This window comes from Bison bison, unplaced genomic scaffold (genome assembly GCF_000754665.1).
Source record: "Bison bison bison isolate TAMUID 2011002044 unplaced genomic scaffold, Bison_UMD1.0 scf7180017864143, whole genome shotgun sequence".
In the NCBI taxonomy this organism is placed as follows: domain Eukaryota; kingdom Metazoa; phylum Chordata; class Mammalia; order Artiodactyla; family Bovidae; genus Bison; species Bison bison.
The window spans coordinates 6465867-6477838 of NW_011494715.1; the positions used below are offsets into that span (position 1 = coordinate 6465867).

Sequence of the window (11972 nt, forward strand, 5' to 3'; positions counted from 1 at the left end):
AACAAAATGCACAAACAGAGTTATAGTCTTTGTTGGGTTTTTGGAGCCAAATATAGCTCATCATAGCTCATCCATAAAGAAACATTTTATTCTGTTCTCTTATCAGGCCTGGGAGAGGTCAGAGTGATTTAAGAAACTGGGGATGTTAAAGCATGTAGTCACGCAGTTAAATCTGCATGCTTATTCTAAGGTCACCTGGTAAAGATCAACCTTGGTGTGATTCGTTTTTCACCTTGCATACATTCATCATCACTCTCAGTGCATGAGTTATAGAAAATAGGGATCAAATAGAGAACAGACTTATGGTTGCCAAGGGTTAGGAGGAGGTGGGGGAAGGATGGACTGGGAGTTTAGGGTGAGTAGACGCAAGCTATTACATACAGAATGAATGGACAACACAGTCCTACTCTATAGCATAGGGATCTAAATTCAATGTCCTAGGATAAACCATAATGGGAAAGAATATTTAAAAATTTGTATATATAATAACTGAGTCACCTTGCTGTAGAGCAGAAATTAATACAACATTGTAAATCAACTATACACCAATAAAAAAGTAGAAAGGGGGGGGTTAAGACCCTTTGGGATATAGACAGGTTGGATAATCTGGGACTGTCCAACACAATTCAGTGGACCTGCCAGCTCTCTAGGAACCCCGGCAGCTTCTGTCTCTCCTGGCATCTCCCACCTCTCGTCCAGACCACCAGCCTGACCATGATGTTCCTGTACCTTCCTGACTGGCCCTGGCCTTAACCCTTCCCTCCCACATTCCTATCTCTGATTGGAATCTCCTGGAAGCCTCTGCCTCCACGTTTTTTTTTTCCCTATTGTTTTGGCTTCAGGCTTCCCGGATGCTCAAGTGGTAAAGAATCCACCTGTAAAGCAGGAACCACAGGAGACACAGCTTCAATCCCTGGTTCAGGAAGATTCCCTGGAGAAGGAAATGGGAACCTGCTCCAGTATTCTTGCCTGGAAAATCCCATGGACAGAGGAGTCTGGCGGGCTACAGCCTGTGGGGCCGCAAAGAGTCGGAAACAACTGAGCACCCAAGCACACTTCACCCCGAACACTCCTCTCTGTGTTTTTGGGGTCAGATGAAAACCCCACTTCAGCCTGACTTTGACATCATGGTGAGCAGGAAGCTGCAGAGCCCTTCATCAAACCTTGGAGTCTTTTTTTTAATTTTTACTTTTTTTGGCTGCACCATGCATCATGTGGGATCTTAGTTCCTGGACCAGGGATCAAACCTGCACCCACTGCATTGGAAGCTTGGAGTCTTAACACTGGACTACCAAGACAGCCCCAAACCAAGGAGCCCGTGCCTGGCTTACAGGGCACCAGGAGTTACTGCTCTGGTTGGACAGGTGCAGGATGTGAGAAGATGCGTGTGTGCCCCATTGGGGCTCTCTGGGGAGCAAACACTCCCACCCGGGTGTTCAGAGTGGTACACGTGCCTCTATGAGCAAGGTTTCCAACTTGGTCTCTAACCGAGTAGTGAGATACGCATGCAGCTTAAATCACAGGCTTCAACAGCTGTTCCACCAAATCCTCAAAACGTGTCCTTCAGTCTGACTTCTCCTGCTTGCCTTTACCACCCTGACCCTGCCCTCCTTTTGTTGCTGCCAAGCTTCTCCAAGATGTGGTCATGCTCATGCCTCCACTTGAGCATCTCCCACTTTCTCCTCCTGACTTCTGTGTGAGGAATCAAATCTCCATCTTTTGGTGGGCGGGGGACACACAGCGCAGCTTGTGGGATCTCAGTTCCCCAACCAGGGACAGAACCCATGTCACAGCAGTGAAAGCCCGAATCCTACCGGTGGACTACCAGGTACTGTTGTTTAGTTGCTAAGTTTCGTCCAACTCTTTTGTGACCCCACAGACTGTAGCCCAGCAGGCTCCTCTCTGTCCGCGGGATTTCCCAGGCAGGAACACTGCAGTGAGTTGCCTTTTCCTCCTCCTGGGGATCTTCCTGACTCAGGGATAGGACCCGAGTCTCCTACATTGGCAGGTGGATTCTTTACCACTGAGCCACCTGAGAACTCCTAAATCTCCATCTTATTAAAGGTGTCACTTCAGGTGTTTGTTACTAGCAGGTGACTTTAATTCTTTTCTGATATACTTTTTCAGTATGTGTGGAACAGGTTTGAATGAAGTACTGATTGTAGCATATATATCAGTACTTCACTCCTACTTTTTTCCACCCCAAGTCTATCTTTTTGCTCTGTCTCTCTCTCTGAACATCACCTTACTCCCCAGCTGGTTCAGGTGTAGATCCCTGGGCACCTCTCCAGAATCCCCCTTCTCAGGACCCCGTCTCTCCATCTGGTCAGCATGTGAGTCCGCCGTCTGCTTTCCACCCTCTCTGCCTGATTTCCTCTTGGGGGTGCTGTGAAGCAAGGTGAACAGGTGACTCCTATTCAAAAGCCCCGAACTCCCTGATGGATTTCGTGGAGAAGTTTTTATAGGCAAGATATGGGGTGAAGGCTGCAGGGTGTGTGACTTTGTTCTGAATGGCTGGTGGTAACAGATGTTCCAGGAATCTTGTGCTCAGCCTGAAGTTACCATCATCCACCTGGGTGGGGGCCGTAGGTCCCACAGAGGAATTCAAAGGTCGTTGTCGTCATTCAGTCGCTAAGTCGTGTCTGACTCTGCAACCCACAGACTGCAGCACGCCAGGCTTCCCTGTCCTTCACCACCTCCCAGAGTTTTCTCAAACTCACGTCCATTGAGTCGGTGCCGCCATCCAATCATCTCATCCTCCATCATCCCCTTCTTTTCCTGCCTCCAACTTTTCCAGTATCCTGGTCTTTTTTAATGAGTCAGCCCTTTGAACACAAAGGTATTGTTATGTATATTCCTTGAGGGGAACCAAGAATGGCTGCACTATTGTTTGACTGCTCCTCCCTGCTCTTGGCATCCCCTACCTTCCCTGATTAGCAACTTCCCTTTGGAACTCAGGGCAGGTTCAGGAGACTGAAGGAGACCTATTTCCTACAAACAAGAATTGGGGGACACAGAAAGGACTTGTACCCAGGAGGACCCCCAGGGTCCGGCTCCATTTCACAAGAACACTGGCAAACAACCTGTAATGTAAGGGACAGCCCACCCCGCACCCCAACAAATAATTATCCAGCTTAATATATCCACAGAGTCTGAGAAACCCTACTCTACAGAGTCAAGGAGGAAGCAGAAAGCATGGGTAACACCGGGAAAGTCAGTAGAAGTGAAATAGGAGGGAAGCGGGAAGGATAAAACCTCTAATCAAATGACATAGCCCTAGAGGATACGACATAAACTGGTGGTTAGTTTTTATGGGCTGGGTGATTTCATGGGCTAATGAGTAGATAAAAGATGGCGGAAGATTCGACTTCCAGTGAACCTTGAGCCTCTTCATATGCTTGCTGTGATATTAGCACTGTGATAAATGACACACCTACAGGCGCCATGAAAGTTCAGAGGCTGATCGTAAAAGATCAAAAAGTGGGCGGCGGCCCAATTCCAGAAAATCTCTACCCCTTTTCCAAAATAACTCGAATAATTCTCCTACTCATTAGCCCATGAAATCACCCAGCCCATAAAAACTAACCACCCCATATTCTGGGGCCTCTTGCCTTCTGAGATGGCCCACACTCTGTCTGTGAAATGTATTTCTTCCAGGGCCATTCTCTCCTTTTGAGACAGATTGCATTCTGTCTATGGAATGTGTATCTCTAAATAAATCCACTTATTACCTATCACTTTGTCTCTTACGGAATTCTTTGTGCAAGGAGACATAAAGAATTTAAGCTTCATTAAGTCCTGAGACCAGGTGTGCAATTTCAATTAAAAGACAGTGGCTTTCCTGGTCATTCAGTGGTTAAGACTCTGCACTCCCAATGCAGGACACTTGGGTTCCATCCCTGGTCAGGAAATTAGATCCCTCATCCTGCTACTAAGGGCTTCCCAGGTGGCTCCTTGGTAAAGAATCTGCCTGCCAATGAGGGAGGCACAGGAAACGTGGCTATTGATCCCTCTGTCAGGAAGATCCCTTGGAAGAGGAAATGGCAACCCACTCCAGTATTCTTGCCTAGAGAATCCCATGACTGAAGAGCCTAGAGGGCTACAGTCCATGGGGCCAAAAAGAGTCAGACTCAATTGAGTGACTGAGCACACACTCACTTCCACATGCCACAGTGAAAATCTAGCATGTGAGGATGACAACTCCAGTGTGCTGCAACTAAGACCTGGAGCAGTCACATAAAAAAAAAAAAAGGAGTGGGTTCAAGTTCCATCCTGGGGTTTTGCTGGGTTCAAGTCCCAGAGTGACTTGTGCGGTCATAAGCGTAGACTTGTTGGACTCAAAAGGACTTTTGAACACACTTGGTTCAGTCCTCACATGGATAGGATCCTCAAAGTGCTCGTTGCCTTGTTCTGCTCTGTCCATTTACAGGAACAAGTGGAAACTGTTAAGCCTAGAGTCTCTAAGATCTTCTGCAAGCCCCTGGGTTTCTAAGCCCAGATGGTAATTATATTGCATGTCAATCAGAGGAAATGAAATTCTATGATCAAACCAGATGTATAGCTGTTACCGAGACTCAACATACTGTTAGATGATTAGGTACTAAAAAACGGATCTTAATTCCTGATTTAGGAGAAGGTTTTGGGGCAAAAAAAAATGAGGAATCCAAATTGACGGCAACATTTGTAGCACCAGATGGGCATATGAGCTTACTGACTACACTCTCTGGTCTGAGGGACTCAACAGCCTGTTTGCAGAGATGGGTTAATGGCCCATTAAGTGAGCTGGACACGTTTTCACAGCCCACTCTGATGACATTGCTATATTCAGACACAGCATGGAGGAGCATCTGGAAAGTCCCAGATTGATGCCAAATTGATCTGTAAAGCTGGGCTTTGCATGGGGGAGGGAAGTCAATGAGCAAAGGGTCATCTGAATGTCTAGGATCAAAGATTAGTGAGCCCTACAGAAGGAAAATAAACAATTCATTCAGATTGTCATGTTTCTGCCTCTAAGGAATCCAGCCACTGCTGACCAAGAGACACTTGGGACCTATTTGCTTTGGGAGGTTCTGCCAGTATATCAGAGAGCCAATGCTAGTGGGCCAGCAGATGCGCAGCACAAAAGAAAAATGTGTTAGGAACTCCTAGGGCAAGTCAGGGGAGAAGGCGATGGCACCCACTCCAGTACTCTTGCCTGGAAAATCCCATGGACGGAGGAGCCTGGAAGGCTGCAGTCCATGGGGTTGCTAAGAGTCAGACACGACTGAGCGACTTCACTTTCACTTTTCACTTTCATGCATTGGAGAAGAAAATGGCAACCCACTCCAGTGTTCTTGCCTGGAGAATTCCAGGGACGGGGGAGCCTGGTGGGCTGCAGTCTATGGTGTCACACAGAGTCGGACACGACTGAAGCAACTTAGCAGCAGCAGCAGCAGCAGCAGGGCAAGTCAACTACTAAGATTTTCTGTGTAATGAAGACAGAAACTACCAGAAGTAGTAACTCTTCTGCTGTTAATAGAGTTTTAGGGAATTTAAATAAGTTTCCCTAGATCTTTCTTGGCTTCCCTGGTGGCTCAGGGGTAAAGAATCTGCCTGCCAATGCAGGAGATACGGGTTTGATCCCTGGGTCTGGAAGATTGCCTGGAGAAGGAAATGGCAACCCCCTCCAGTTTTCTTGCCTGGGAAATCCCATGGACAGAGGAGCCTGTTGGGCTACAGTCTGTGAGGTCGCAAAGAGTTGGACATGACTGAGTAACTAAACTACTACAACAACAAAACAGAACTTTCTTGGGAGTTACCTTCTTCTTGGTCACTAAAATGACTCGGTGAATCTAGCTTTTTTCTTCGTAAGCTGGTAGGGTAAGTATCATTCTCAATTAGCTGAAAGCCCAGGACTTTCCAATCATTTGGCTTGTGTACTAGTCATTTACTTACCAAAATGATAGTCTAACAAAAAGGCAGGCATGCTTGGACCATTGCCCTGGAGGGAGAACAAATGAAATTCCTGATGAAGCCAAGGGTCCGGAAGGTCCTGGGAATATATTGGGATCCCATCATTTGGTGGAAGGATTGGGGTGGGGGCGGACAGTGACCCTTGCCTAAATATCTGAGTCCTCCCATCTTTCACAGAGAGGACATAGTCAAGGGTTGCAAGATTTGGAAGTGAGATGTGGTTGTCTCGATTCTAGGCATTTCATAAAACTTAAAAAAAAAATAGGTTAAAAGTGAATATAAGCTAGAAACACCCAGGCAACCAGGTCCTCTGGGGGTCAACAGGCACTTGCAAGAGGTCATCCATCACTCTGAAGCGGGAACTGGCCATTTTCTTAGTGTTTTCCAGATCCCAGAGATTTAAGATGCTACGGAGAAATAGAAACTAGCTCCAAATTCCTTCCTGGCTTTGAAAGACACCTGTGCAAAACCTCTAAAGCATCTGCACCCGTTAGGAGACTAAAAGGCCTTGGAATGTTACAGTTTCCCTGTGCTTGCATGCGAAGTCATTTCCGTCGTGTCCAACTCTTTGTGACTCCACGGACTGTAGCCCATCAGGCTCCTCTGTCCATGGGATTCTCTCGGCAAGAATATTGGAGGGGGTTGCCATTTCCTCCTCCAGGGAATATTCCAGACCCAGGGTTCGAACCTGTATCTCTTTCATCTCTTGCATTGGCAGGCGGGTTCCCACTAGCACCATCTGGGAAGCCCTCCGGTTTCCACGGGACCTGTTTATTGAGTACTGCCCTGTGCCACACTGTACTGTGTGCTGGAGAAGCCCAGATTAATTGGCAAAGAAGCACCTAAGAGATAGCCCAGCAGATGCAAGTGATTGTCAGAGAACAAAGGTGCTAAGGGCTGGCTCAACTGGGGGCTGGTGGGGAATCAGCAAGGCATCCTCTCCTGAGTAGTAGTGAAGGGTTTATTGGCTGGGGGAGGAGTCGGAGGTATGAGCAAGATGGCAGGACAGGATCTTGGAGCTGTGGGGAGGGAAGGGAAGCATGGATTTCCCAGGAACTATGGAAAGTGATGGGATCCCAGCAGAGAGGAGGCAAAAAGTGTACCTGCTGCCTGGGGAAAGCAGACGCTGGGAAGAAGAAAGGACATGGAGGTAAGAACAGGGAATCTTGGTTATCACTTGTGTTTGGAGGGGGCAGGAAGAGAAATGGGGCTCTAACAGGAGGCAGAAAAGGAAGAGTCAGAGTGGAGAAGAGAGCGGAGTTCACCAGAGAGGACGAGGAGGGGAAGCCTGCACATTGGCGAAGGTTTCTGTGGTTAGGAACTGCTGGTGACCTTGGAGATTGGCTAAGGAGTTAAGGCGGGCTTCCCAGGTGGGGCAGCATTAAAGAATCTGCCTGCAGTGCAGGAGACACGGGTTCGAGTCACGGGGTAGGGGAGGTCCCCTGGAGAAGGAAATGGCAACCCACACCAGTATTCTTGCCTGGAGAATCCCATGGACAGAGGAGCCTGGGGGGCTACAGCCCATGCGGGCAGATACCACTGAGCAACTGAGCTCGAGCACAGCAAAGGGGCGAGGCAACTGTGAGGGGGTCCAAGTTGCAAATGGGGATACTCTTCCAAAAACAGGACAACAAAGGGAAGGAAAGAGCAAGTGGGAGATGGGAAAAAAGAATTTCCAGCAGGAAAATCAGTGGTACACAGGAAGGGGGAAGAAGAAGGAGCAGAAGCACAGATCCTAAGGTGACAATAAGGAGGCTGGAGGGAACCTGCCCTGGTGGCCTCTGTCATCTTACAATTGGCACCCAAGGTCAAGGTGTCCCGGGAGCCGGAACATCACAGTGCTTCACAGTCAGGCATGATGTTTGCTCTCAACAAGTTACCTAAATTTGTGGAAAAAAAAAACAAACTAATGCAGACTCAGTGTTATCCTTACAGTTGAGCTCCAAATACTTTTTTTTCTATTGTAAAATCCAAAATACCATCAAATTTACACTGGAACCATTTTTAAGAGTACATCTCAGTGGCATTAAGTACATTCACTTTGTTGGGTTACCATCAACCCTTGCTCCCATCTCTAGAAATTTTTCGTTCTCCCAAACTGAAACTTGGTATTTATTAAACACTAACTCCCCTCTCCCTGTTTCCCCAGCTCTTGGCAGCCCCATTCTACTTTCTGTCTCTGAGTCTTGACTGGTCTTGAACTGCAGGTAAGTGCCATCCTACAGTATTTGTCGTTTTGTGACAGCATACATCTTCAGGGCTCATCCATGATGTAGCCTGTATCACAATTCCCTTCCTTTTTAAAAGCTGCATAATATTCCATTGTCCGCATTGACCATGTTTTGTTTATCCATCCGTCTCTCGTCGGTCATTTGAGTCTTTTCTACCTTTTGACTATCGTGAGTAATGCTGCCATAAACATGGGTGTACACATATCTTCATGCTTCTTGGAGTGGGAGATATAGGGTTGCAGTTAAAACTTGTGATTTAGGAACTGTGTACAACTTTCAGTCTTTGTCAAGAGTGTGACAATGATGAGATTATTCCTTTATCAGCTCCTTCACTGGTTTACCTGTGAACTAGCGGTCTGCTCTGTTGACTGAGACCACGGGGAAGTGTTTTGTTTTGGGTCAAATTTTAAGCCTCTCTGGCCTGCACAGAAAAGACATGTGGGTCTTCTGTGTTCTAGCCAAATCCAGCTTGCCTCAATTCTTTACATGCCACTCCCCTCCCCCCAAAAGGCATTTGCGCATGTGCGCTCCTCCCCCACTCTGTGCCTCCCTCATTACCTGGGCTCACTCCCTGCCTCTTTGACCATCTTAAGGTCTCCTTAGAGGCTTCAGTTCCTCCCAAAGCCCCCTCCACCCCTCTAGACTAGGTTGGGGTCCACTGCTCTTGCTTCCCCATTGCTCAGTAATTACTCTCAGGAAAGGATTGTGGGTTCTTCTCTCCCACTATCTGTCTGCTCGCCTTGGGGCCCTTGGTCTAGCCCAGTGCTTGGCGCATAGTAGGTGCTTGGTGCATAGTAGGTGCTCAGAAAACCCACAATGACTGGAGGAGGAGAATGGATGAATTTGAATGGGTTCTCGGGATGCTTCTTCATGATTTCATGGTTATTACTGTTCAGAAAACAGGCTCGAAAGCCACTGAGGTGGCATGGGAGGAGCGTGGTGTTTTGGTGGGTCAGGGGGCTGTGTCTGTTCATGTCTGTGTGTCAGCCCAATGTGAGTACTTGGTTTCTATATTTGTACACTTGCCTCAAGGGACAGGAGGGAAAAGGTGACTCTTAAGATTGAGGAGTTCCAAACATGACATCTTTTGAAAGGAGTTCTCTTGACTACAAAGAAAAAGTAATCGAGTTATATTGGATTTAGTAGGAAAGGAATAACTATTTAAACAGTAATAAAAGCAGTGGAGAAAGCAGCTGACTTAGTGAAATTTAGTGCTCAAATAAATACAAGACAGCACGTAGGTGTTCACTGTAGAATTGTCTATAACATCAAAACTGGAGGACAACTTACATGCTCAGCAGGAGGGATTGGTTAAGCCAAGTATACTTAAAATAATGCTAATAATGGGAAACTTATCTTGGTATAAAACAGCAAGTGAAAAAACTAAGATTTTTTTCTCTGACCGGTGAGATTAAAGGTGACTTTAATTTTTTCTTTTCATAGTTCTTGGAATTTGCCAAATTCTCTAGAATGAGTGTGAATGCTTTTAATAATAGGAACAAAACAGCAGCCTGGGTGGGTCTTTACTCAAATGTGGAAACGTGGGACAATGACAGGGTTTGATTTCAGAAGCTGCTCAAGTCCACGTGTGTTTCTTAGGGACCATCCCACACTGGGAGAGTCACGTGACCTGGGCGGGAAGGGGAAGACAGGGTCCAAACTCCTGGACCTACCTCGAGGCTGAAGCTGTCAAGAGTGGGGCGGAGCTTCTCTCTGCAGACCAGACAGTCCTTCTGACAGCTGCTGGACACGCTGGAGAAGAGGCTGAGCAGCAGGAGGTCACAAAACAGGATTTTCATGGTGCAGGAGCTGGAAGCCAGACGCTAAAACACAAGTGAGGGTGGGCACCGTTAGCACAGCCCTTCTCTGGGGGCCGGTAGGGGCTGGAGACCCTCGTCCAGGGCACAGTGCCCTGGATTCCACTTCCCAATGGGGGTTGGATGGTCAAGGGCACAGGTGGCCCAGCCTGTTTGCCAGGGGTGATGTTCACGCACAGGCACATCTGGGTTCTGGGATGGGGATGGGGAAGCAGGCACACCTGTTACTCCTGCTATCCAACTGGCCTCCACGTGTATGAGAGCTTCCAGGGAGCCGCAGGCCCCACTTGCAAGGCCCACTTGTGGCCTTGAGACAGCCCCTCCCAGTCTCATTTTTCACAGCTCTTAATGGGAAACACTGGTACCTGCCTTGGCCCGGGGCTGTTGCAAAAATGAGATCCATAAGAAATGTTTTGCAGAGTATGAGATGTGTAACATAGGAGATTTATGAATGACTCATCCTCCCCTGCCTTGGCCAGGAATGCCCTGCAGCCCCAAATTCACTCTTCTGGGAAGCATCTGCTAGGTTTCTTGTCTGTTTCTCCTCCTTGATGGGAGCCAGCTCTCTGCACACAGAGCTAATATGTTCACCTTGTTATTCTGTGCAAAGCACAGGGCCAGGCAGATGGAGTCATTTATTGAAAAACGACCAAAGAGACTATTCTAAGGTAATAGCACCAATGATTATGAGTTAGATCAGTCATTTATATTCTTTATGTAGGATTGCCTCAAACAAATGCAGTTCTTCCTGTTTCCCTTTAGACTTATCCTGTGATCGAGTCTCCTGCATCGGAAAGCTATTTTCTTGGACTGCATCACTTTGGGTCCCTGTAGAATCAACTTTATTTGGAGGGTTAAATGGAAAGGGGAATGAGGGGACTTTCTGGAAATGTGAAATGTTCTTGATTGAGGTGTAGGTCACAGGGGTGTATACGTTTGCTAGAAATTCACTGAATTGTACATTTAGATGCTGTGTGTTTCCTTGTATATAAATTTTACCTTGAGTATTCAGCATAGAAAAACAAATAATGGCCTTTATTACTTTTTAATTAGACTACACTGAGACAATGTATAAGCCTTACTATTCAAATGCAGTCTGCAGACCAGCAGCATCTCCTGGGATCTTATAAGCAAAACAGAATTTCGGTCCCTACCCCAGATCTACTGAATCTGGATCTGTCTTTTTAGTAAGATTCTCAGGTGATTTGTATACATGCTTAGAGTTTGAGAAGCAGAGGTAGAAAATAGGTGTGCGATGGCGCTAGTCAGTGGGAGGAGGAGGGGGGGTGATCCGTGGCCACTGGCCATGCACGGAAACCATGCCAGCTCTTCCTGGGCATCATCCAAGCTTTTCATACCAAGAGTATGGCGACTGAATCAATGGTCAATGCTTGTTAAGTTATTGAGGTGACATCTGAGATGGGTTTTGAATAATGAGTGAGGTTGCCACTAGCTGTCTATTTTTCACGTGGCAGTGTATATATTCAATCCTAGTCTCCCAATTCATCCCTCTTTCCCCTTCTCCCCTGTGTCTGCCTGTCCACTCTCTACATCCACATCTCTGTTTCTGCCCTGCAGACAGGTTCATCTGTACCATTTTTTTAGATTCCACATATATGCGTTAATATAGGATATTTGTTTTTCTCTTTCTGACTTACTTTACTCTGTATGACAGACTCAAGGTCCATCCACATCTCTACAAATGACCCAATTTTTGTAATGGCTGAGTAATCTTCCATCATATATATGTACCACATCTCCTTTATCCATTCATCTGTTGATGGACATTCAGGTTGCTTCCATGTCCTGGCTATTTGAAACAGTGCTGCAATGAACATTGGGGTACATGTGTCTTTTCTCAGGGCATATGCCCAGTACTGGGATTGCTAGATAATGTGGTACCTGTGTATCGCACAGGGAGCTCAGGTCAGCGCTCTGAAGACCTAGAGGGGTGGGATGGGGGGGGGGGGGG

The 11972-nt window shown here is 47.0% G+C and overlaps 1 protein-coding gene across 3 annotated transcripts in view; it reads right to left on the reverse strand.

Annotated features, from left to right (window-relative positions):
• PNOC (prepronociceptin) overlaps nt 1–11972 on the reverse strand; it is a 35835-nt gene that overhangs the window by 6064 nt on the left and 17799 nt on the right. For all 3 annotated transcript variants that reach the window (XM_010840292.1, XM_010840290.1, XM_010840291.1), the window contains exon 4: nt 9857–10006. In XM_010840292.1, the coding sequence (XP_010838594.1) occupies nt 9857–10006 (150 nt within the window). The remainder of the gene's footprint in view (nt 1–9856; nt 10007–11972) is intronic.